At 38.1% G+C, this 25,445-nt stretch overlaps 2 protein-coding genes across 3 annotated transcripts; both read left to right on the forward strand.

The window, feature by feature from the left end:
• Positions 1-6,046: 6,046 nt before the first annotated feature.
• On the forward strand, positions 6,047-17,984 carry LOC141804406 (tropomyosin alpha-4 chain-like). 2 transcript variants are annotated; one of them, XM_074688807.1, is made up of 9 exons: positions 6,047-6,325; positions 11,188-11,313; positions 15,997-16,130; positions 16,332-16,449; positions 16,543-16,613; positions 16,707-16,782; positions 16,900-16,962; positions 17,051-17,120; positions 17,622-17,984. In XM_074688807.1, the coding sequence occupies exons 1-9, from the start codon at positions 6,212-6,214 to the stop codon at positions 17,702-17,704; spliced, it is 855 nt and encodes a 284-aa protein (XP_074544908.1). In that variant the 5' UTR covers positions 6,047-6,211; the 3' UTR covers positions 17,705-17,984. The 2 variants fall into 2 exon arrangements, with proteins under 2 accessions (XP_074544908.1, XP_074544909.1); XM_074688808.1 differs by lacking the exons at positions 6,047-6,325; positions 11,188-11,313 and adding an exon at positions 14,608-14,911 and having other exon boundaries at positions 17,622-17,982.
• Positions 17,985-19,867: 1,883 nt separating this feature from the next.
• LOC141804408 (ras-related protein Rab-8A-like) lies at positions 19,868-25,365 on the forward strand. The gene is made up of 8 exons (XM_074688809.1): positions 19,868-20,035; positions 20,607-20,667; positions 22,111-22,171; positions 22,258-22,335; positions 22,420-22,509; positions 22,603-22,668; positions 22,759-22,809; positions 22,983-25,365. Exons 1-8 carry the CDS (start codon positions 19,912-19,914, stop codon positions 23,070-23,072), a joined length of 621 nt encoding a protein of 206 aa, XP_074544910.1. The 5' UTR covers positions 19,868-19,911; the 3' UTR covers positions 23,073-25,365.
• The last annotated feature ends 80 nt before the right edge of the window (positions 25,366-25,445 follow it).

Genomic DNA, 25,445 nt, shown 5'->3' on the forward strand with positions numbered 1-25,445 from the left:
GCTTTATTTTAGTCATCCTCTTTCTTTGAGACTGTGGATCAAAACTCTTCAACAAGGAGATTAAAACAATTATGAAATTAATTAACTGTGAGTTGAACTACCAAAATATTTGCAAATAAAGAGTCTTTGCTACTTTATTTCATCAGTATTCTTCAGTAAATATTCTCCAAAGCTTTTGTGAATCCTGAGTTGTTTTTCCAGTCACCTCATTTTCCTGTCACCAGTCATGTTTTTATCTTGTAGCTCCCCCCACTGGGCAAATCGTTAACACTCAGTAGAAGATTTAAATCCAACTTCTTAAAATGTGTGTTTGTGTGTGAAATAACAGAAACTGAGTATTATATTAGGCTTACAAAAACAAAAAAATAAATACAGCAAACTTTAAAATGAAAGTCATCATTATATATGATAGCAGACCCCTTATGGGTTGGTTTTGTCTCTTGTGACCCTTGAATTTTACTGTTGCCATTAATGTTCCAGATCTTGAGCCTATCACAAACTATCAGCTGACCCAAAAAGCTTTGATGGAGAAATGTGCTGCCATCTAGCCATGAGAACTGCTAAAAAACAGTTCTTTGAATGTGCCTTCATAAAAAAAAAAAAGCTTTAATTTGTCGCTGTATGCTGTAGTGTGACACTTGATTATCCAAACAGCCATTAATCAAATTAAATTACCTCATGGGTTGTACCCTTGTGTCTAAATCAAAAATAAATTTGCATTCCAAACAAACAAAAATACATTCCTCTGGTCCTCTTGTCAAGTGTGACTAGTGAGCAGGCGTTCTTCTCCTTTTCATCTGCCTCGTGCACTGAATACTACACAATCCCACACTCATTATGCACTTCTGTTGTAATTGTGCAAACATGTGTGTCTAATATGAACTCATTCTTTTCATTCAGCTGTTCTTAATTAGTGCAAATCTTCATTGTCTTAACTTATAATGTGCCCTCCATGCTGACTTCATACTGAAACTTAACAACACGCATCATCTCACTGACTTCATCAGTGGTGAAAAGAGTCCTGAAACTGAAGCTGGAGTAATGCTGCATCGTTAGACTATAAATACATCTCTTATTAATATGTCAGTGTTTTATAGTGCACAAAGCTACTTGAGTAATTATGGAGGTAGCAGAGGCTTAGCTGTAGAATAACGTGGGTTTAAGAGCTTGCTCAGGAACACAAACTCTAACAGGTGGTATTTTTCACCGCAGTGTGTGTGTGTGAGAAGACAGCGTGATGAGAAGTGAAGTGATGACGGGCAGAAAAGAGGGATAAGAGTTTATTTCATGATAGATATTTAAGGAAATATAGATTTTAAATTCTGCTTTGTACACAAAAGAACAAAAAACACTTTTTCAAGCAGGGAAAGGGACTAACATAAGTGTTGTTTTTCCTTCTGAGATCGCCATCCACGTTTGGCGTGAGAAGCCTTTCATCGCTGAGCTTGTGCAGGACAACTGTAGCTCTTTAAAGTGACACATCTCAGATCCCTTGGCCTGTAAGATGAAGTCTAGACATTGTCAGAAGTCATAGATACAAGTGGACTGAGTTACAGAGCCAAATATAACAGATTGCTACTTGCCTCAGCTACTTCCATGCACCCTATACAGTGTGTGTGTTTGTGTGTGTGTGTGTGTGTGTTTTTGTGGCTGTGGTCAGGGGAATCAGTGGATGTGGTTGCATAGTTAATGAACATGTTTGTGCAGAAACCTCAGAGCTGAACAGGCCTGGTGACGTGTTTACTGAACGGGCTTGTCTGAGTCAGTGCATCACGTAGGTGTTACGCACTTAAAAGTCACATCCAGGTGTTACCACAGCAAACTTTTAGACTGAAACCTCCCTATTATCTGTCTGATTTATATAAAAACGAACATAATATCCACCATTAAAATCAAATCTTACCCCTGATCGTAAAGTTTTAGCACTTTAGCCCAAACTTAAGCATCCACGTTGTTGCATGAGGCCACTAAAACTGCTCCACTCTATCTACTCTTCAAGCTTCATATACACTCTAATCTGCTCCTCCATTCCCATGGCTTTGTGATTTATACTTAGCAGGACTTAGACTCTACTCCCAAGGCGATCCTGTGGCTTTTTGGGGGAGTTTTTACCATACAAGGAGAAGAGGAGTTTAGCTCTGTTTCCTGTGGGAGGTTTCTGATTTCTCTCACTCTGCATCTGATTCACTCTGCCTCTCCGTCCCTCTCTGTCTTCACCCCCTGCTCTGCTCTCCTCTCCTCTCCTGGTTCCTTCTCACTGTACAACCTAAAGAATTCTAATACCAAAAGAAAGCATCTCCCCAAATCAAAATTCAGTGTGTCAAAGTCTGACATTTGTACCCTTGCTGTGTATTATCATAACATTACACACAGCCAGCATCCTGACAGACCAAATAAGGCACACAGTCCCCGCTCTTTATCATAGCAGGACATGATGTAAGCTTGTTTAAGCTATCAAACTGCCACCACTCTCGTAAACTTAGACCAAAAAAGGGCTGCAGTCTCCCTCCCCTTCAAAAAAAAACAGAATTCAACAAGTGCAGTTTCAGAAATATTTGTCTCTAACTCTGGAAAAAAAAGTGTAAAAAGTTGTGGATCTGCGAGACTGGATTTCAAGTTGGAAAATTTGCTCATTTTAAGACTTCTGAAAAAGAGTTGTGCAGTTTAAAACAAGTTTCAGCACAGTTAAATTTGGTGTTTACACAAGTTTTCTGCTTACACTTGAAATATTGACACTAAAGTTAAACACAGTTGTTCCCAGCATGTTCATTTAAAACTCTATCTACGCTGCTACCTAACATGACAGATTCTCAGAGATCTTTCTTCTTTCCTGATTTCTTGCTACCTTTATTGTTATTTTAGCAACATATCATGAGGTTTTAAGATTTAATCCAAGTTACAACTTTAATGATTAATTCCGATATCAAGGCTGTGTAATGAACAAACAGATGGATGGGTGAAAGACATGGTCAGCCAGTAAAACCGATACATTTCAACTAGTGTAACCATTGTTTCTCATAAAAAGAATCTGATATTGTGCAAAAAAATGTGTTTTTATCAGTCTACTATGCTGTAAAAAATGAAATTCAACATGATTTTAAACCAACTGACCCAAAAATAGAGAGAAAACATTGATGTCTGCGGCTTACTGACTCAGTCAGGACAACAAAACCCATTTCTCAAGTTAAGAAATGAAATATTTAACCCCTTACTGTCTGAATTGATTTATAACTATATAAAAGAATTGTTTACGTGTATTGCTCTCCCATCACACATCAGAAACATACACTTTCCTGCCTTATTTAAATTAAAGCCCATCTGTTTCAAGTTGATTTTTCCATTCCCTCTGATCCATATTAACTTGATGTAACCTTTGTGTGTATGTTGGTTTTTGTGACTGTCTCGTTTTAAATATGTGTGTTTTAACTAACAGTAAAGCGACCTTGAGCGTCCAGAAAGGCACTTTTAAATGAATTATTTTTGTTATTATTTTTTATTTATTATTATTATTATTATTATTATTATTATTATTATTATTATTATTATTATTATTATTATTATTATTATTAATAATAATAATAATAATAATAATAATAATAATAATAATAATAATAAAAATAATATTTAAGTTTTGATATTTTTTTATTTTTATTTTTATTGCATTCTTACAGATGCTAGATTGAGCAGAGTTTATAAAATACAATACAGCACAACCAATAGTCATACATAAGTTATATTATATTTATAGATATAATAAGTTCACCCTCTGACCATAATATTGGCACATTGTGTATTTGATACAACCCTTGGTTTGTTGGATTAGGATAGGATATGAATCAATACACATTAGTGGCATACTCAGGTCATCTCAACTGCATCAAGACCTGATAGGGTATGTCACGAATTCACAATAACAGGCATCAAAGGGTGAAGTATACTATAAGATGGATGATATTTCATAATAAATAACTTAATTTTAAAACTTGCATACTTTTAGAACGGTGAATTATTTAATACTTGTCATGCTTTTGTGGTTACAGCATTTGACAATTCAATGGGAATTATTCTTTAACTTCTTTAAATGATAGGAATGTCATATAAAATACTATGGCATTAACAGAAATGCAAACTACACATTCAAACAAAGACCTAACATGCTGTTTTAACAAGTTAAAAGCATACCTTTGGTTTGAACATCACACCAACCCATATTTGTCACTGACTTGTATGCAAAACTGGACCAAATTACACACCAAGTGGTTTAAGAAAATTTGGGTTTTAATTATAATCAATGCTGCATCATAATGTGTTTTTTTCTTTTAAAGAAGCATTACGTGTGGTCTATCTGGAAACATCCTCTAAATAATTAGGTTTCTTATGGCAGTAACAGCAGAAAATCACAGGTCTGGTATTAATAAATCTTCAAAATTTACCTTTATTATTATGCTTGAGATTCCACTTAATATATTATTCTATGTAATATACTCTCACTGTAATGTTTTTCACCTTGTACTTTTTGTTTGCTACTGTAACTCTGTTAATTTTCCCATTGTGGGATGAATAAAGTAATTTCTTTTCTTAATAACAACAAATGTTATCTGAAGACGCTTACCAAACACATTAGCCTGTCTAGACCCTGATAAATTTATATAATGTCTACAGAGACCTAACATCAAGTCGGGATAAGGAGAAGCGACTTTTGCAGCATTTAGTGTGTAACAATGAAGAGGACAAACTTACTTTAACAGGCAGAAAACTTGAGCACAACTAGATTGACATCTGCAAAGACTACGTTGAGGTTAAATCGTTTCTATAAAGTTGACAGCACAGCTAACAGATGCATTCTGCAGAACCAGCTCTTGCAAAACCTGAATTAAGAGGAGCATGAGTCCACACTTCTCTGCAGATGTAACTAAAGGGTCCTCACTGTTCTCTGTCTTCCCCTGTCCTCTTTATTTTTAGCTGAGGCAGCTGGCACAGAGGAGCTGAGAGCAAGAAGACAGGTCCATTAGTGCTGATGTCATCGGGAATATACACACACTCACACACTCACATATACATCTCACACGCTTAACTTCAAGTTTGATACTGTTTGCAACAAATCAACATGAATTACCCAACAAATAAAATCTGCTTTTTCATTCTTCCCTCACATAAACTTTCTTGTAAGTTAATTTCTGCTTTAACTCCTGATCTGGAAATAAGAAGCATGCACTGATGACTCTGCCTGCCTTATTTTCTTCATACCTCTTAGGTGTGTGAACCCCATTCCTGGAAACCTTCTCAGTAAAACAAGCTGTCAACAAAGTCTCTTTCTTGTGCATTGTGGGAAACGTGATTGAATAAAAGTCTGTCAGACCAGTAGTAATTAGGAGGACGTTAATTGCAGGAGACCTGTGGTTTATGTCCGTGCAGCTCGGCTGTAAAGCTCCAGCTGCCTGGTGTGGATCACGCAGACATCTTGCTCTTTCCCCAATTTTCTTTGGCTGGATCATTTTCCATACAGCTCTTTTTCATTCAGCGCTAGAATGAAAACTATGTCCTCCTCAAACCAACTCTGGTATTAACATCAATTTGAACATTCCTAAGTAAGAGCACAGGCGTATGGATATGCAGCTCAAGGCTGGGGGAGGAAAATGAACCTCCAGTAACTCATATTACTAATGTGCACAACGTCCTTTTGAAGTCTGGGCTCCGGATCATTCTGCTGCTTCTTATCAGATATTTCTCTCCTCGCTTCTGTCCAAAACAAGAAGGCCATGACCCAAAAAAGGAGAGGGGTGGGATGTGACCAACACATCAACACGATGCTGTTCCTCCAAAGAGCCTTGAAGAGGTGAGGTTCAGATCAGGGAGGGGGGGCACCGTGAGGTCTAGAGTAGCCAAAGTGGGGAGTGGCAGAAGGGGTAAACGGAGGGAAAGGGTTGTCACAAGAGACTGGGGCTGTCTCCAAACCTTGAGTGAAGTTTAAATCACACTCCTTCCACTCTCATTCTGCATCCTCCTCTCCTGTCCTCTGCTCACTCTCTCCGTCTCTCCTCCTCCTCCTCCTTCTTCTTCTCCTCTCTGCATCTGCCGGTTGCTCTCTCAGTCAACCTTGAGAGGGATCTCCTGAGGTGTCCTCCCCTGAACATCTGCAGCAGCAGCTCTTCACCTGAAGAAACCTTTTATTTCCCTGAAATTTGTGAGACGCTGAGACCCGGCTGTCACCATGGAGGCCATCAAGAAGAAGATGCAGATGCTGAAGCTGGACAAGGAGAACGCCATCGACAGGGCGGAGCAGGCTGAGTCCGACAAGAAGGCAGCAGAGGACAAATCCAAGCAGGTGAGATACAGAAAAAGAGATGGGCTAAGGAAACAGTCAATTAATCTAAAAGCAACTTTTAGGTGTTGTTAATTTAACTTTGACCAAATATAGGGTAAGATCAACTCTGTTGACCCAAGAACAGAAATGAAAGTACAGCACATAGGAGAAGCGGAGTGCAGATAAAAAAAAAATGTTAAAATAAAATTTAACACTACTTAGATAAGTGTTTGCAAAAATTAGAAAAAAAAAAAATTCACAGAAAATTTCAAAGAAAATAATGATTAAATAAAGAATATAAATATCTTCTTGCTCCTATGTAAATATATATATGAAATAATATTTTTCTACTTTTCTTTATATTTTTTAAAATTTCTAATTTCATATTCTTATCATCATTATTCTTTATTTTTTTATTGTTATTGCATTTTTGCACTTTTATGTGAGCTGCTGCAGCAAAAATTCTATTCTATTCTATTCTATTCTATTCTATTCTATTCTATTCTACTCTAATACATGAAAAATCTTTCTTCAGCAGCAAAGGAAGAGGGAAGTATAGTTTCCTAAGTATGTTAAATCAAAGAAACCATTTAAAAAGTGACACTTTTTTACCTTTTACCTTTTTTACACTTTTTCTAAAGTTTTTAAAATTCTAAATAGATGTTTTATGTAAGATTTTAAACATAGAAGTTCATATCTTCACTAAATAGTTCTAAGTGTAGGACTATAGTCATGACTGAAACCACATTTTAAATGGGAGGAAATAAAATTGAGCTTGAAACTTGTTGTTTGCAACAAGTAGGTGTCAGAGTGCTCGTCTTTTTAGTGTGTTTTAATCTTTTAATTTTGATCAATTGTTGTGGAAAAAGAGACAGATTTGATCTAAAAACTAACTAATCTGCCATCTGCAAACAATACCAATTTACAGCTAGTTTGGTCTGAGTTAAACAGACAAATAAAAACCCATAAAGCACCAAACCCACTGTGCAGACTGCCTGAAATGTCAGATATTTCCCAGAGCAGCAACTGCAGCATCACAGGGAGCAGCTCAGACTGCGCCCTGTGCTGTGTCTACTGGAGAAGGAGGACGTCTGCAGGGACGCAAGAATAGAGCCAGAAAAGTCTGAAGAGTTTACTGTAAAAGAGAGGAGAACTGCATTACCCAGCATCCTTATCTGACTGGAAGCGTGCAGAGGGAAACCTCACAAATTTTACATCTCTGCACTTCCATATTTGGTGCTGCATTGCAGAACTCTGAGACAGCCTGATATTTTGAGGGTAAACTTAATGATAGCGTACTTGCGTCTCTTCGTGTAAGCAAAGGAGAGCTCGGAGTGAAATGGGATATTTGAGGTTTTCAGAATAAGGCAATTATTGCTCAGTGGGAGGCGGTGTCGTCATCATGGCGGTACGAGAGGAATGCTTGAGGGCAGGGAGTTTGGAGGCACGGACAAAGCCAGGAGCTTCATTAAAGCAAGTGGAAAGAATCCCCTCTCTGGTGGCTAACGCTCTAATGACACCCTCAGAGAGCACAAGGAGTGACAGTTGTCAGTTGGCAGCGCACACATGGACCCCCAGCGTGTCTCTCAGATCAAGAAGCAGTCAGCATGAAATCCTAGAAGATTACCCAGAGCTCTTTAGTTTGTTTGGATGGCAGCGACACACACAGCGCTAAGAGATGCTTTCTTTGCTATTCTTGGCCTGATGGGACCAAAACTCAGACTCAGAGAAGCTGACGGAAGACACTGAAAATACACAAAGCTAATACTCAACATCAACATGCAACACAGGCAACAGAGTCCAGTCCAGCTCCAGGACAATGTCCCTGATTACCCCTTATTATCATTATTCTCTGGCTCCATTATTCAGGGTTTACTTTGGAAGTACGCTCCACAAAAGAGAAGAGTCCTGATGAAAAGTTTTGGCAGAAGTTTCTGTAGACAATCAAGATTAAAGGGAACATTTCTAAAACTCAAGTCATGCTACCACAGTGGCTCAAAGGAGGTCAAAGTGAGCTGTTCTACTTTGAAGTTAAGTATTTAAAAACAGATTACATAGACTGGCATGAAAGTGTGTAAATACAACCCCAGAGGATAAACCCTCAACCCTTAAATGGTCTCCCGGGGACTCCTTTCTTGCCAATGAGGGAGGAATATTTATGGTTTTAAGAAAAATGTCTAAACAGCTCTTAAAAGACTTGGCATGGATTTATTTCAGACATTCATGGTTCCCAGGGGAAGAATCAAACCCTATAAACCCTCTAATTGTCTCCTGATGACTCTCGTTTTGTTTCAACAAGGTTCTTATTTGTGGTATTCAAGAGAAATGACTTGAAGACTCATAAAAAGATTTGACATTTGTGGTTCCCAGAGGATGAATCCTCATTGCTTTAGTGGTCTCTGAAGGATTAGCTCCTTACCACCAGGGGGTTCAGATTTATGATATAAAGACATGTCATAATCAGATGGACCACCAAAACCGTGGACATTAAGTTACTGAATTGACATGAATTACTTCTGAGAAACTCATTTTACCTTCTCTCTCAGGGTATTCTTCAATCCTGAGTTTGATTTCAATACCTTTTTAAGACTTTATAAAAAAAAACTTTCAAAAAGTTTGAAGACTTTGTTGCAACTTTGAGTTGTTGCTGGCAACCCCTCTTTAACAGTTGTAGTTTGCATTTTTACAGAAATGATGTAAGCTGAGGAGGAATAAAGCTTGAAAGAATAAATTAAACTAAAGGAGGTTTATTGACACTCCCACAACAAGTTACAAAACCTACTCAAGGCCAGCTTGCTGAAAAAATGAGAAATTATTTCATTTCATTCTTTTTTTTGTATTTTTCTACTGACTCTGTCAATTTCTGCTGTGAACACAACATTTTCCCAGTTTGGGATCAATAAAGTAATTCTTTTCTACTCTATTCTATAATATTTTAGAACTTTATCTGCCCAATTAGGACAGTCGCATGGAGGAAAATAAATATTCATGGATATTTTTGGAGTCAGAGCTTGAATACCTCTAAAATTTAATACTTCATAAAACCAAAATAAAGACATTTTAAGACCCCGTGGACACCCTGTCTTTGTAGTGGTCTCCTGATGTTTGGCTCTTTGCCACCAGGAGGTTACAGTTATAAGTAGAAGAATTAACAGATTGATTAATAATATGTATTGTCAGATATTCATGGTTCCCAGAGGTTGAATCATTCTGTTTTCAGCAGTTTCCAGAGGATTTAACTCTTTTCACTTCAAGGTTTATGTTTGCTACTCAAAGAAAAGTGTGGACATTTAACAGCTGGATTGGTGTGAATTATTATAAAGACACTCATGGTTCCCAGAGGATGAATCCTCATTGTGTCAACAGTTTCCTAATGTTTTGCTTCTTGCCACCACAAAGGCTGGATATGTTGACGTAGGTAATTATGCTATTAGGCTAACGATACTGAATATTAAAGGCTTAATTTTTTGTATGGCCAGCAGGGGGCGATTGAATCTCCATATTGTTAGCCTTAAGCATAATTGCCTAAGCCATATATCTAAGTTTTCGGCAAAGAAGTAAAAACCCATTTTTTAAGTATATCATTTTTAGTACTGTTTATAATATTATGTTTATATGCCTATATTATTATTGTTAACTTATTTATTTTATTTTATTTTAATCAAACGCCGTCTTTGACTCTGGAAATCCTGCTGACAAAATAATTTAAATGTTTATGATATATGACTTAGGCAATTTTGCTGTTAGGCTAACAGTACTGAATACTGAAGGCTCATTTTTTTTGTATGGCCAGCAGGGGGCGACTGACTCTCCATATTGTTAGCCTAAAGCATAATTGCCTAAGCCATATATCTAAGTTTTCGAAAAGAAGTAAAAACCCATTTTTTTAAGTATCACAATTTTTATAACAGTTTATAATACTATGTTTATATGCCTATATTTTTATTGTTACCTTTTTTTTTTTTTTTTTAAATCATCGTCTTTGACTCTGAAAATCCTGCTAAGAGGCTGCCAAAATAATTCAAATGTTTAGGAAATGTTGGGAAGGATAGATATGACCTAGGCAATGCTATTAGGCTGACATAACTGAATACCAAAGGCGTAATTTTTTGTATGGCCAGCAGGGGGTGACTCAAATGGTTAACAATGACATTGAAGAAGCTTTTGAGAAAATAACTGCTCCTCTTGATTTATTACCATACATTGATAAATCACCTCAAAACTAGCTCCTAACAAAAATTTAATACCAGGAGTTCCTTATTTTGTCAATTATAGTTCAATTATAGTTCAATTAAAATAAAATGCTTAACAAGTTTTTACTGCTACGACTTGATGATAAGGATTTCAGACATGGAAATCTTAATTTCCTGCTTTCTACAAAATGTGTGGCTCCTCATTTGAGACCCTTAAAACTAAAACCCTAACAACCTACATATGCCAGACTTGTGGCTACGGAATAACAGTTAAAAAATTAACAAAACAAACATGACATTAAAAAAACACATTAAAAATGTGTGCCATTGTGCTGGCTACATCCATTTCTTTCAGTTTCTGAACACTGAAGTACATACAAGCGAGAAATTTTCATGTTCACATCCTGTGAGGTGGTTTACTAGCTAATGTTAGCATTTAGCTCAAAGTGTCTGGATCTGTAGATTTGTAACCCTCAGTCAAACATCAGAGTACTTCTGGGTATTCACTGATTCTAAGTCTGAATAAGTTCATATAACCTTTGTCTTTCTCTTCCAAACTGGTCATCAGCTGTCTGGCACACTGAGATAATTATATTCCTCTGTGCAGAGCTTCATTCCTGCTTACCTTCAAAGCTCTTGGTTTGTTTTGGTTATCTCCATCCTGACGCTGACATGTTTGTTTTTCTCCAGCTGGAGGACGAGCTCCTGGCTCTGCAGAAGAAACTGAAAGGAACAGAGGACGAGCTCGATAAGTACTCAGAGGCCCTGAAGGATGCTCAGGAGAAACTGGAGCTGTCCGAGAAGAAGGCCGCAGATGTGAGTTAACCCCATCTGAAACACATTATTCACACAACACTGGATCACCTCAACTTAGGTTTCAGTCTTCAGTGAACTATTGATAACCAGTCTTTAACTATAAGTGACTCCATGACTGAAGGTAATTGACAGAGACGTGTCCAGGTTTTACAAACAGATGTGCTTCTCTTTGGGTGCTACAAAACGTTGCAAAAGTGCTGCTCACAATCCACAAAAAGGTCATGTCTGGACTGGTTCACATTTGTTAATGTAATTTGGTTGATTCTGGGGTGATAAAACACAGCTGCAGGGTGATGACACCACTAACTTTATCCACATGGTACTCCAATTTCTAAGTATCCAAAATAAAGAACAACATGATCAATATGAGGTTAAGCTTGTGTGTTTAACTTGTATTGATACTGTACAATATATGATTAAAAGCATTTTACACAAAGCACTTCAACATCTCCCCAGCATAAGCCGACAAAACTCTAAAGAACGTGACTAAAACCCTTAAAATGACCTCATTCTTTCTTCCAACACAGCTAGAGCCGTGAATCACAATCTAACTGTTATCAGTGTATTACTGAGGCCTGTAACAGAGTTTCTCCTCAAGCACAGACAAAACTTGGCCGGCCTGTAGCCGACCAGGAATCCCAGGAATGCAGCTTAAGCAAACAGAGAACCCCATACTGCAGTTTCTAATGAAATCAATGCTCTGGCCTTTTTTGGGGGGGAGATATTTTCTGCTCTGTCTGGACTTAAAGCACACACCTTTTGTTCAACTACAGTGAATGGCCATACACCTCTTTAAAGCAGCTTTCACACACAGCTTTGTGTCAGTGTCTCAGTTACCTGGACAAGATCTGAGGTAGATAAGGTGACAAGTTTTACAAAACAGTGCTGGATTTAGCTTTTAAGGAGCTGTCTGTATACTAAAGACACAAAAACACTCAAGTGGTGATCCTCTCATTTACTGTGTCTTTATATTCAGGGATGATAAGTTTAAAAAAGACAAAGGTGTGTTTCAAGCTCAAGTTACATTTAGAAAGAGGCTGTACAACTTGTTGTTATCAGCATTACTTTTTAGGCAAAGTAGCTCAATATACTTCGTATATAAACAACATATCAGTAGATTAAAGCCTGACCCATCAAAAAATTGCCAGAAAATAGAGATTATTTTAAAAAGTGAGATGAACTCTTTAAAAAATCCATAAAAAAATTAGATACATTTAAAATTTGCTCTATTGTATTTTCATGATATATTTTTTGTATCACATTTGATACTAGGGATTGGCACTTAATTAGGTACTTTTATAGGTTCTGACCAAATTCTGTCAAAAGTACCGGGTACCAATTCACAAAAAATCACAAGGTACCATGTTAAGGTACCTAAATGCATCCTTGTCACTGTGGAAGAGTAAACGATTTTCCATACTGGACATGAACGCAGCATTATACGGTTATATATTGAAGTATAAATATGTTAAATTGAAAAAAATATATTTTTTATTAAACAAATAGAATTTTTTTACTACATAAACACAAAAAAGTACTGAAAATTGGTACCGTTGACTATTAATAGATTTCCAATGTGAAAGGTATCAATCCCTAATTGACACACTGGGCAGTTTAAGCAACTTTTTGAGTACATTTTCTAATAAATACAAATCCTTTAAGCGTAGAAAATATTAATGTTAAAAACAAGTTACAATTTAGATGCTTTTCTTACCACAGCTCCTTGTAAAATAACATTGATTCATGAGAGCAGCCATTTTGGAAAGGGCCAAAATATAACTTCAATTGCCGGTAGTGGTTTGATAATCCTCAAGAGAGTAGACTGTAATTTTTTAAAACATTTTTTAACAAGTTTTTAAGAAAACTATATATCATACTGATAAGATCGAGGTCTTTGAAACTCATATCAAATATGATACATTTGCCAATACAGGGTTCAAACAAGATTTAAAACAGGTGTGACAACCCTATAATTTAGTTTTCTGTTTGTTTTTTGAAATAAATTAATCGTTACTTTTTGTAAATCCCTGTCTGAGTCAGTTTTTGTCAAAACCCACGAGCCAGGTTTTGACACAGGAGATATAAATCAGATAAGATAGAGTATAATATAATGGAAAATAGATTAAGAAAACAACAAAGATAAGAAAATGATACTAAATCGAGCATACATTTACACAGCATCAATAAAGATTATTTTTCATTAGCGCTCATATGTTTTCTTAATCTTTACAATCATACGGTTCATAAAAAAGTCATAAAACTTAAATTAAAATTAATCACAGTTTCCTAAGCCAAAATAATTTGTTTGACAAAATCAACCGGTAGTGATAGAAAATAAAAGGAGTTGGCAAAGCCTCAGAGCCAGTCAAAACAAGTTAAACCACAACAACTTGGCACCGTCACTGAATAATGATTTATAACCCAAGTATATTTATCTATATGATATATATTTAGCGTTATGTGTTAGTTTTCCTCACAGTTTGTCCAAATCTAGCATTAGAAGCAGGTGAGATAAGACCCCGGAGGTCAAAGGTCAGATCATATATGATTTCAGTCACTAATGACTTATCATTAGCCTCCGGGTCTGCTTTTTGTAAACTTGTCCAACCTTATTACTTCCACTGGTGTATTTCACACAGCTTATGAGGGATTCCTGTGCCTATAAATGTGACACAAGGACACACACAGGGAGTAAATCAATGATGAGTGAGGAGGAGCAGGAGGAGGAGGAGGCTGAAGGGGGCGCTGGAGGAATGTGTCGCCACCCCATGGCTGAGGGTCATGCCTGCAAGCAAATCAATTTACATTCCAGCCAAATGCAGGTCAACAAGCCCTGCAGAAGAGTTTTATCTCTGCCACACCCAAACCCTGGGTCCACCTCCTTTTCTCCTCCTCTTTTTATCAAATCAATCTTTGGACTTTTTTCATTCAACCCACTTTACAACCCTCTCTGTCCTTTCACACTCTTCTCTTCCTCCCCCATGTAAAAAAAAAAAATACCAACCATACACCATGATTCACATTAAATATGATTCATCAGACTGATGAATCAGACCTCTGCTCTTCCTCTTCTGATCTCTGCCCTGCATCAGAAAAATGTGGCTTAAGCAACACCTTACATTTGCCATATAAGTCCACAATGGAGCAGCAAGACTCTCCCTCTTTGACTTTTTACACACCTCTTTTGTGGAGGAAAAGGAGCAGTGCCTTCCCCTCCTAAATCCTGTGATGTCATCCGAGACCAGGCTTCTTCACAGGATTGGAGGATCTCGCCATAAATTTCCTGAAAACTCCCAGCCCTTTTTTTTTTCTCCCCATCCCAACACTGCACGTCCCTGACTTCCTGCCCGAGAAAAAAAAAACTCTTTTCCTCGGAGCTTGAAACTTCAAATCAATAACTTTTCAGGGCATATTCAGTCAATCAAGACCTCTACTTCTCTTCTTCCGGCTTCTTTGCGTTTGAGAGCACAAACTAATCGAGATAATGGATGTTGTGAAGAAGAAAATCCAGTCCCTCCAGCAACAAGTTGACGATGCAGAGGATCGTGCACTGGAAATACAAAGGGAGTTGGACGTTGAACGGGAACTGCACGAAAAAGTGAGACAAAGTGTCATTTTTACAGCTTCTGTCGTACTTTCACGGTGTTTTTCACACTCTCTTACCTGTTTAACACTTTCATCAAAAATTTTGTAACGATTTTACTCTCTTGCGGACTGCAGGTGGCGTTTTTCATCCTAACGTGCTGCTTCTTTTACGATTTTAAAACTTTTCCACCGAACTCCATTTGAAAATCGTGCGATTTTACTTTAAAAGGTGTCAAATGAGGTTGTTTCAGAGGCTTATAGGAAGTTGAGGTGTCTTTTTAGAGACTTTAATTCGCTGACTGTTGTTCGGCTGTGTTATCTAACCCAAACCCGCCCTATATCTCCTCAAAGACGAAGAAAAGCAGCGAGCGCCCTCAGTTTTACACCAACTGTCAGCCTCATTGTGATCTCGAAGAGTGGCAACTTTTCAGCGTCTATTACCCTGAATTTCTCCCATGTATTGCTATAAAACACTCTTAAAGTGAAGTTTATTCTCATTGAACATTTGGCTCAAACATATAAAAAGCATGAGCTGACACATTTTCCTTTTACTCTTCAGCCTTGACACAGGAAGAGCAGAGCAGACATGGTTATCTGTCATATCAGTCCCACAGGAAACAGACCCACAACTAGTAATCTGTTGTCCTACAAACATATATGGGCTTACATTACAGCTGTTAGGCCAGCAGAGCTGTAAAACTGAAGAAATTACCCTTGTGCTAGTCTGCATCAGCAGTTTTCTGAGTATGTGGTCAAGCTACAAAGTCCAGGACTCATCATGGTTGTTGAGTATGAAACTGATTGCCTGTAACAGATCTGAGCTGTATGACTGAAGAAAACTGGGGTATGAATGTCCAAAGGGTATTAAAGTGGGTCAGACAGGCTTGATGAAACATAAAATGTACTTTAAAGTGTCTCAGAGCAGCTCTTTAAAAAAAAAAACGAGATAATAATCAGCACATTTCACTTAAATCATGAACAACACGCCTCCAAAGTGCAGCTTCCACCATCATTAACAGTATCCTTCCTCCTTCAGCTGCAGCGTGTTTCCTGGCTGACCCCTGACCCCCCTCTCTTCCTCTCTCCTTGTGTCCATAGGCGGAGGGCGATGTGGCATCCCTGAACCGCAGGATCCAGCTGGTGGAGGAGGAGCTGGACCGTGCTCAAGAGAGACTGGCCACGGCTCTGCAGAAACTGGAGGAGGCTGAGAAGGCTGCGGATGAGAGCGAGAGGTGAGACATTTCTAGGCACAAAGTATCAACTATGAAAATATCCTTGAACTCGGAAAGGCCTGAGTCGCTAAAACTGCAAGACACTAGATTGTTTGGATTGTTTTATCTGAACAGACTACCAACAGATTGCAGCTGTTTGTTTTGTATCCGAACTACACGTCCTGAGCTTCTCTAAAACCTGTCTGTCTTCCCGATCCTCAGAGGGATGAAGGTGATTGAAAACAGAGCCATGAAAGACGAGGAGAAGATGGAGATCCAGGAGATGCAGCTCAAAGAAGCCAAACACATCGCTGAGGAAGCGGACCGCAAATACGAGGAGGTACAAACACTGGAAAGAGATCACACTTTACTGTTCTACAGTTAGAGTATCTGCTCATCTGTTATGTTTTTTATTCTCTTTTCTTCATGTCAGGTTGCTCGTAAACTGGTGATTCTGGAGGGTGAGCTGGAGAGAGCAGAGGAGAGGGCAGAAATTGCAGAGCTGTAAGTAAAACTGGCCAAAGAAGTTACACACATAAATTCGAATACCTTGGTTGGATGTGTTCAGAGTATAAACTTGATTATCTTTTCTAACAGTAAGTGTGGTGATCTGGAAGAAGAGCTTAAGAACGTCACCAACAACCTAAAGTCACTAGAGGCTCAGTCTGACAAGGTGAGAAGAAGAGGTTGTGTTATTCATTCATATTGACTGTCTGTACATTCATATTCTTTCAAAACGACAACAAAACCAGGATTTAAATGTTTAAAAAGTCTTCATTTTTTCCTTTAGTACTCTGAGAAAGAAGACAAATACGAGGAGGAGATCAAAATCCTGAATGACAGACTTAAGGAGGTAAGTTCCTCTCTGCCCTCTCTGCATCCTCAGGGTTAGCTTTGACTGGACACTCATTGTGTTTTTTTTCTGTTTTTGTCCTTTTAAGGCTGAAACCCGTGCAGAGTTTGCAGAGAGATCAGTGGCCAAGCTGGAAAAGACCATAGATGACCTAGAAGGTACGCCTCGTTTGAATCTTTCCTCTCAAGTCTCTTTTATTTGTTTGAATCATTACACCTTCTTATTTCTTAATTTCTTACTCTGTCATCTCTGATCTTTCTTTTTCCCTCCTTGGTCTTCGTTTCCTCTTCCCCTCCTCCACCTGCTCTGCCGCTCTCTGACCTTTGACCTGCAGACGAGCTATACACTCAGAAGCTGAAATACAAGGCTATCAGCGAGGAGCTGGATCATGCCCTCAATGATATGAACACCTTGTAGACCTCTTATTGAGGTCATGGCGTTTTCACTTTCTTGCCTGATCAGAAGCACTTTGTCTCTTCTCTTCTTCCTTTGCTTTAACTTCTCTTTGCTCCTTTTGCTTTAGTTCAATAAAGATCTTTTTCCTCTTTTACCTCGTCTCTGTTTCTTTAATTCTTTTCGCTCTCTCCACGTTTTATCAACTCAACCATTGTCCTTCTGATCTCTGCCTGTTTTATATCATCTGTTACTTTTCATTGCAGAGTGCCTATCAAAAGCTAAAGAGGAAAACTTAGGAATGCACCAAGTCCTGGACCAAACACTGCAGGAGCTGGGTAGCTTGTAAAATGCCACGAAGAACATCAAGCAACAAATAAAAACATAAACAACCTTTTTGTAAAAGATTTTCTAAATGCCATCCATTGTCTGTAATTTCACTCTTATTCCTGGTAGCTAAAGCACATGTACCCCTTTTTATATATTTATGGTTCTTTTGTTTCTGTCCCTTTTTTAAAAAATGGTTTTGGGTCCACACGATAGTCAGTTTCAGTGTTGTGTTTCAGACCAAACTCTTAACACAAATAAAAGTGATGATGAGGCTGATGACGATGATGATGATGATGACGTGAGTTCTGTGAGTAATGCTGGAGGGTGTGCAGACGTGGTGAGTGTGTATGTGTGTTTGTGTGTCCTTCAGGCTGTTTCAACATACAGCCATAAAAGTGGGAGCAGCAGAGAAAGAGCTCACCCTTCAATTGACAAGTGCTAACACGCTCAGTGTTTTCTGCACTGCTTACACAGTGAATTCCTTAGACGTAACACTAGAGACGGTGCTCAGCTGCTGATCACACAACAAGACCTGGATTTTAAAGAGATGCTTTAAGATGCTTGTACATCACATTCAGTCTCAGTGTTAACCATGGAACTTAAATGACATAGCAACAACATAAGGTAAAGGTTAAAGATCATGTTTTTCTTAATGATGTCATTCACCAGCAGGGATTTATTACAAACAAGGGGTATAAAGTACAAGTGTTAACCAGAAGCAGCAATAAATTATAAAACTATAAAGATATCCTGATCACCTCCATGAATACACCAAGCATGTGATATGATTGTGATTTTGAAACTGCAACCTAAATGGAACTTTGGTCCAGCTTACAAAATCCACAACTTAATGTAAATACTAGTAGTTTAAATTCAAAAGGTAAAGAAATATATAAAAAATAGACACCAAGAAGAGAGCTTGTGTTGCAAAATTATTGTTTTTTATATCATCCAGATTTGGGCAGAGCATATGTTTTAAAAGTTAAATCTATCTTTCAATTTTGGCAGCATGAGTCACAATTTCATCCGTAGAATGGAAAAAAAAAACAGATTTATTAGAGTTAATGCACTCCAGGTACTTTTATTTAACTTTAGTATTATCAGTCTTTTACATCTCTGAATCAAATATGTACGCTATATTTTATCTCTTGACAACCTTGTCCTAAAAACTGTATGTAAAAATGCTTTTCTAACTTTTCATCTCATCTTACTTTATTCCAACAAACACTGACAAGTGTGGCCAAAATTATTTGCGCACCTGACAGGTCTCAAAACAGTGACAATTTTTTGCTTCAAAAGCATGATCTTGAAACAAACAGATGGTTGCTCTGAGCACAACAGATATCAGACGAAGTCTTCTGGGTTTTTTTATTTAGATATTTGGTTTACTCACCTTTTGCAGCACATACAGCAGCACTTCTTCGGCACAGTGTCATTACATTTCTTGAGAACTTTAAGATTAAACCTTCTGCAACTCGAGCCAATGTACAAAAGAAATGTCCATTTATTTTCCAACTCACCCCCCCCAAAAATTTCTTTATTTAGTTGAGGTCTGGACTTGAGGTGGCCAGCCCATAATTTTCAATGTTTTTTTTGTTTGTATTTTTTTATGTATATGAAATGTTACTTAAATCTCCTTATGACTGCTCTGTTCCATTGTAAAAAAAAAAAAAAAAAAAAAAAAAAGCATAGTGGTGACTTTGTAGATATTTAATTCATTCATTTCATCTGTAGTTTAATTGCCCATGCAAAAAAAAAAAAAAAAAAAAAAAAAAAAAAGGGCTGAAACCTTTTTAACATGCTGAATGTTCAAATAATTTTGGCCACCACTGTAAATATCTTACTGTACGATTTCTTGGTGGTGAAATTAAAGTTCAGTTCAATTGTAGTGATATTTTGATCTGCTTGTTTGTCACCAAACTCTTAGAGGTGGTTGCAAATAAAAAAAAAAGTAACTGTATAGAAATAATCATTCACAAGGTAAAATAAAGTAAGTTTTTTCAGTTTTGTGTCATATCTATATAAAAAAAAAATCCAGACAGGACCTGAAAGGTGGAGTGTTTGACGGTTGAAAAGTGTATTGCCTGTACAGTTGTTGATTCAGGCCCTTGGTAGTAACGCCCCTCCTTTAAAAACAACAGGTGTATTCCAGACCAGCAGGGGGCGTAATTTCTACATATTAACATCACTGCTTCGCCGGGCGGGATTTCCGCAATAATATCAAGTATGGCGAAGACGTACGACTATTTGTTTAAATTACTGTTAATCGGCGACTCTGGAGTCGGGAAGACCTGTGTGCTCTTCAGGTTTTCAGAAGACGCCTTCAACTCAACGTTTATCTCAACAATAGGTGAGATTTTCTTCGTTTTAACGCTCATTTTTCAGTCTGTTTACTGTACGCTACTGGGCTGTCACTGAGTCTCCGTCTATTTGCTGGAATGCTAGCTATGCTATGCTGATGACTAGGGGTACTGTCTCTTTGGTTTATAGTAAGTCGTAATTTATTTCACAAATATTACCAGTATGAACTCGTTGGTAAGGGATACCAAAAGAAGCAGTATTATGACTCTGTAATATTAAAGCCCTCAGTAAGAATGTAACCGAAAACGGGGAGTATTGATGTCATGCCGGGTGTCTCCCCTGAAGAATACACCAACATTAGCTATTAGGGCCTGTCTACATCCTGGCAGGACACCGGAAAGCCTTCTATTCAGCGCGCCGTTGCTGACACATTTAAGCCTTATATGGGCATTGTTGTTGTCGTATGTGAAGATTATTGCTACCTGTCATGGCAGACAACCAAAATCGCCCTTATTTGACGTAATTATAAGTATTTCTTTGTTAATAAATGTCTGACAGCTACACTAAGCTAGCGAGCTAACGCTATGATTGACATGCATGATCTCTCTGTACCCCCGAAGGCATCGATTTCAAGATTAGGACAATAGAGCTTGACGGCAAGAAGATAAAGCTGCAGATATGGTAAGTTTATTCCGATTTCTCATCTTAAAATGTAGTGGCAAGATAGTTTTTTATTTATGTTTGACCAATATGCTGTGAAAGACACACGTTTCCCAGTCTCCATCAGGTGTACACAGGGTTGCCAGATCAGACTGACAGTTTCTAACCCAAACTCAACTTAAAGCCTGCCTACCTTCAATCGAAACCAGTACAAATCTCAGCCTCTCTAGAAGATTTCAGCTCTGGGCCAGTCCCTCATTTCATTCTGTCCAATTCGTTGTATTTACTCCTCTTTGGCACAGTGCTGTCTGGAAACCCTAAGTCCAAGCTGGAGAGGAAAGACTTTTAACAACACTATATTAAACAAGAAATATCACTGATTGAAGATGTCAATTCAGACGGAGTCTCCTCATGTCAAAATAAATGAACTAATGATATGAGTGCAAGGACTTAAGGGCTTATTGAAACTTGCAAGTTTTAGACTTTTTGCCACATGAGAGCAACTATTTTGTTTATAGTTAATGGAAAAATGTCTAAAAACTAGGGATGCATATTATTGGATTTTTGCCGATATCTGATATGCCAATATATCGAAACCCCTTTTGGCCGATACCGATACCGATACCGATAATCACAAGTTTGTTTGTTTTTTTCACTGTAAAGAAAGCTAAGTCTATCCTGTACTGGAATCTATATGTTACTCTTATTGTGATGGTCTTATTTGTTTAAGAAACACACATAAAACAAGACAAAAAACATTTGATTTTACCATAAATAAGAAATGTATTATTTTTTCAAACTCAAGACATTCAGTATTGAAATACACAAAAATAATTTCTTTAGATCACATGAACTTTAAATGTACAATGCATTTTTAAACATAACCAAGTTGCATTTGATTATTTTAGAGCTACTGTAACAACCTGGTGACAGACACAGAGCTCTGCAGTGCAAATAAATGAAGTGCTACATTTTATTTAAGGAGCTTATTTTTCAGATGGAAAATAATAATAATCCTAACTGAATAGCACCTTATCGGCAGAAATTTTCATATCTGCAGATACCGATAAACGTGTTTTTAAGCTTTTATCAGCCGATACCGATATTGTGCCAATAATATCGTGCATCCCTACTAAAAGCTCACCAAATGTTGTACCTCAAACTTAATCAAACCACCCAAAGCTATTTCTTCCAACCCAGTGTGCCTAATTTGGCCTCACTGAATTTGAATTTTGTGTGGTAGATAATTAAAGTAAAGTATATAAGTGGATGATTTCGGATCCACTTCTGTGTTTTCTGTCATTTCTGTCTGTGGTGACACCTTCACTGGCTCTGCAGCCTCCAAAACACTGTTTACTAGAATAGTTTATACGTGTACATTCATGAGAAACCAATTTCTGAACTACGTATCTGTCATTTTCAATTTGAGGTAGAGAATTCAGCGGCATTTCTGGTGTTTTTCAGGGATACAGCCGGGCAGGAGCGCTTCCGAACAATCACAACAGCCTACTACAGAGGAGCAATGGTGAGTGTCTTCATGTAAAAATGCCCTTTTCAAAAGTTGGTGCAACACTTTTAATCTCAACACATTTGATCCTTCTTTCTTTCCAGGGCATCATGCTCGTCTACGACATCACCAACGAAAAGTCCTTTGAAAATATCAAGAACTGGATTAGAAACATAGAGGAGGTATTTACCTTTCACCTTTATATGTAGTGCAAAAACATCCACTTTAAAGCTGCTTTTATTCATGCAGTGGTTCTTTTATTTCAGCATGCATCATCTGATGTGGAGAAGATGGTCCTTGGCAACAAGTGTGATATCAATGACAAGCGACAGGTGTCCAAAGACAGAGGGGAGAAGGTGAGAAGTTGGTCTTTGATATCTAATGTTGGAAAATTAGTTTGAACGTTTCTCTTATTTTCAGTGGATCTTACTTTTTTTATTTTCTATCAGCTTGCATTGGAGTTTGGGATAAAGTTCATGGAGACTAGCGCAAAGGCCAACATCAACGTGGAGAATGTGAGTAAGAGTTCCAGTTGGAGTGAAAAGATAGTTAGCTCATTGTATGCTCTGTATCAGTACAACAACCTGATTTGTTTTTCATCCTAGGCCTTTCTGACGCTCGCCAGAGACATCAAATCGAAAATGGACACAAAATTGGTAAGAAGTCAACACTCTTTCGAACTCTCACCATCATCATCTCGCTTATGATGCAGGAAGCCTCTGCATGTGGGAAAACACACGACAATTCTAGATAGAAAGTTTCTTAACCCTATGAGAGCAGAGCGGTCTAATAGGCAGATTCCTGACCTGTTTCTGTGTCACATTTTCAGGAGGGCAACACGCCACAGGGGACCAGTCATGGAGTCAAGATCTCAGAGCCCCAGAAAAAGTCCAGCTTCTTCCGCTGCAGCTTACTCTGAGGACCGAGGCCTTCGACACTGGCTGCCAGCTGGCTGGACACAAACGGACTGTGCTCGCTCTAAGCACTTCCTTCTCCTTCCCTCTTTCTACCTATCCACGCCCTAACCTCCCAGCCCACACAAACCATTATAATCCAAGTACGCAGAGGACTTCTCCTCCTCTCTTCCTCTTCTGAAAGCTTCCACTGGTGCATCGTCCATTTAAAGGAATTTGTCGTCTTCGTGGGTCAGAGTGCTTGACTGGTCGAGGACTCAGCCAGGACTCTCCACGTGTCCCCTATCGCAGAAAAGACCGGCTCTTGTTTCTGATGTTAGTCTCTTCGTACTGCACTCATACATCACACAGCCAGTAGCACAACAGAGGATGAGAAATGTCAAGATTTTGGGATGGTGTATACAGAAAGTAATATCTAGATCTATTTTTATTAGCGCTCTTTCCCCTTCTTATGTTAGAAATGCTAACCAGAGACTGAGAGGCTTGAACTTCAGTGAAACAGAGTTGCACATGTTTTCATCTTAAGCTCCTCAGACTGACATCATGAAAAACAAAAAAGCTGTCACAGATCAGAGAGGGATCAGATCGAAAAGGTTTTCCACGCAAGTTCTGTTCTTTGCTTTTGTTTTGGACAATCACTCGCTGCGTTTCATCTCGATCACTCGACTCTGTTGAAGCTTTCTGCATCAGCTCTTAGGTGCTGGAGGGCGGTTTGGCAACATAACATGTAGAAAAACTGTACAGTCTGCATTCCTGACTGTTTAGATCAACTTCTCTAAATTCATACCAGAGCTTTGCAGAGATGAATTTGCTTCAGCTCTGCAGTAGAAAACTGTGAAGTGCTTATTTTCTGCCTGTTATCTAGACTTGTCTGTGTAATGTTGGATCTAAAATAAGACCAAGGATACTAAAAAGTCCTCATTAAGTTTTCTAATCCACGAGATGATACAAAAAAGTAAAAAAAAATTCAAACTACTCCACATTTAGTTAATCCTCACACATAAGAAGCTGAACTTTCAGTGTTTTGTTAGAAAAGTCTCCTGAAAAAGTTATTGTGCTTCCACCCTCGTACGCTGACTTTAACGTGTTGCTTTTGAAGTTCGTCTGACGGTTTTGTCGCAGCTCTGATTCACAGTGAAGCTAAATGACGTCCTGGTTCATTCGATCTGCAAATCCAAGTCTGGCACTGTAAGCCCCCTCTCTTCTTCTTCTTCTTCTCCTCCTGCTATCCACAAAGCTCTCCTTGCACTTTACCAGTAACTCGTGTTGTGACTGTAGTCCGTGCCAAGTGATAGTTTTGCAATACAACAATGCAGTTACTTAGTTTTAAAAGTTTGGAGTCTTAGTAGTATATCAGGCATACTTCCTAAAGTTTACTACACTTACTTATAACTGACTTGATCTCCTTTTGCTATTTCACTGCAAGTGATTCACTGTCCTGGTATTAGTTCACTGAAAACATTGCCGTATTGTACTTAAATATATATATTTATATTTAAAAAGATAATTTGCAAGCCTCTGTTTCTATGCTACTGCCCTGCCAAACTCGACTTAAAGTGATGTTTTTGGCTTCTTTATGAACACTGGCTCGACTTAAGCTGAAACACAGTCCTGTAGTGTTCTCGTGCTCTTCTGGTGTGTTTGTGTTTTCATAGATCGACAGCTAGGTGGCACCACAGGAGAGGTAGACAACACACACAAGCACCTGAATTCAAATTATAATCAGTATTTTATTACAAACACAGAGAAGTAGACGTGTGCGAATCAAACATGTACCCTCTGTTTATGTCTTTCTTCACCGCTCCTCGTGTTTCGTTCCTGCATTTGTTGCTCGTCTGAAAATCAAACTCCTGTATGCACAACACCGAAGGAGGATCTGCAATCGCTTGCCTGCACTTTTTTTTTTTTTGAATATCAAATAATTTGGGACCTCATGACTACCATGGCCATTTGTCTTAACCGCAAATACTCAGTTCTGTCATAGGTGAGCTATGCATCGTGAATCTTGGACCTGTGCATATTTGTGTAATTTTCAGACACATGTAGACTCGTACAGTTGAATGTACGAGGGTTTTTTTTCGTTTGTTTTTTGTTTTTCTGTCTTTGAAAAAGGCACTGCTGCATCTTTGTGGGTGAAATCTAGCTTGTTGAAAAGGAAGAGTCTGGATGTTAAAATGTGGAGATGGAGCTGCCGTCTCGTCGGAGTGATGCTGTAGCTTTAAGAAACATCGGGAGCAGACGTTTGTGGGACTCGAAGCTGTATCATTCTTGGCTGAAATGATACTCCCTCTTTGATTTTGTTTTTAAATCATATCCTCTTTCTGAAGTCTCCTATCACACGTCGGGTTATACTGTACATCCCTTTTTACAGCCATATT

Source organism: Halichoeres trimaculatus, unplaced genomic scaffold, assembly GCF_033239565.1.
Source record: "Halichoeres trimaculatus isolate MK-OKI-2021-1 unplaced genomic scaffold, fHalTri1.1 fHalTri1_scaffold_15, whole genome shotgun sequence".
NCBI classification, from domain to species: domain Eukaryota; kingdom Metazoa; phylum Chordata; class Actinopteri; order Labriformes; family Labridae; genus Halichoeres; species Halichoeres trimaculatus.

Coding starts and splice junctions, on each gene's coding strand:
- LOC141804408 (XM_074688809.1), top strand. CDS start 19,912: ATGGCGAAGACGTACGACTATTTGTTTAAATTACTGTTAATCGGCGAC. Junction 20,036..20,606: donor AACGTTTATCTCAACAATAG/GTGAGATTTTCT, acceptor GTACCCCCGAAG/GCATCGATTTCAAGATTAGG. Junction 22,510..22,602: donor CCAAAGACAGAGGGGAGAAG/GTGAGAAGTTGG, acceptor ATTTTCTATCAG/CTTGCATTGGAGTTTGGGAT.
- LOC141804406 (XM_074688807.1), top strand. CDS start 6,212: ATGGAGGCCATCAAGAAGAAGATGCAGATGCTGAAGCTGGACAAGGAG. Junction 16,783..16,899: donor TAGAGGCTCAGTCTGACAAG/GTGAGAAGAAGA, acceptor TTTTTCCTTTAG/TACTCTGAGAAAGAAGACAA. Junction 16,963..17,050: donor TGAATGACAGACTTAAGGAG/GTAAGTTCCTCT, acceptor TGTCCTTTTAAG/GCTGAAACCCGTGCAGAGTT.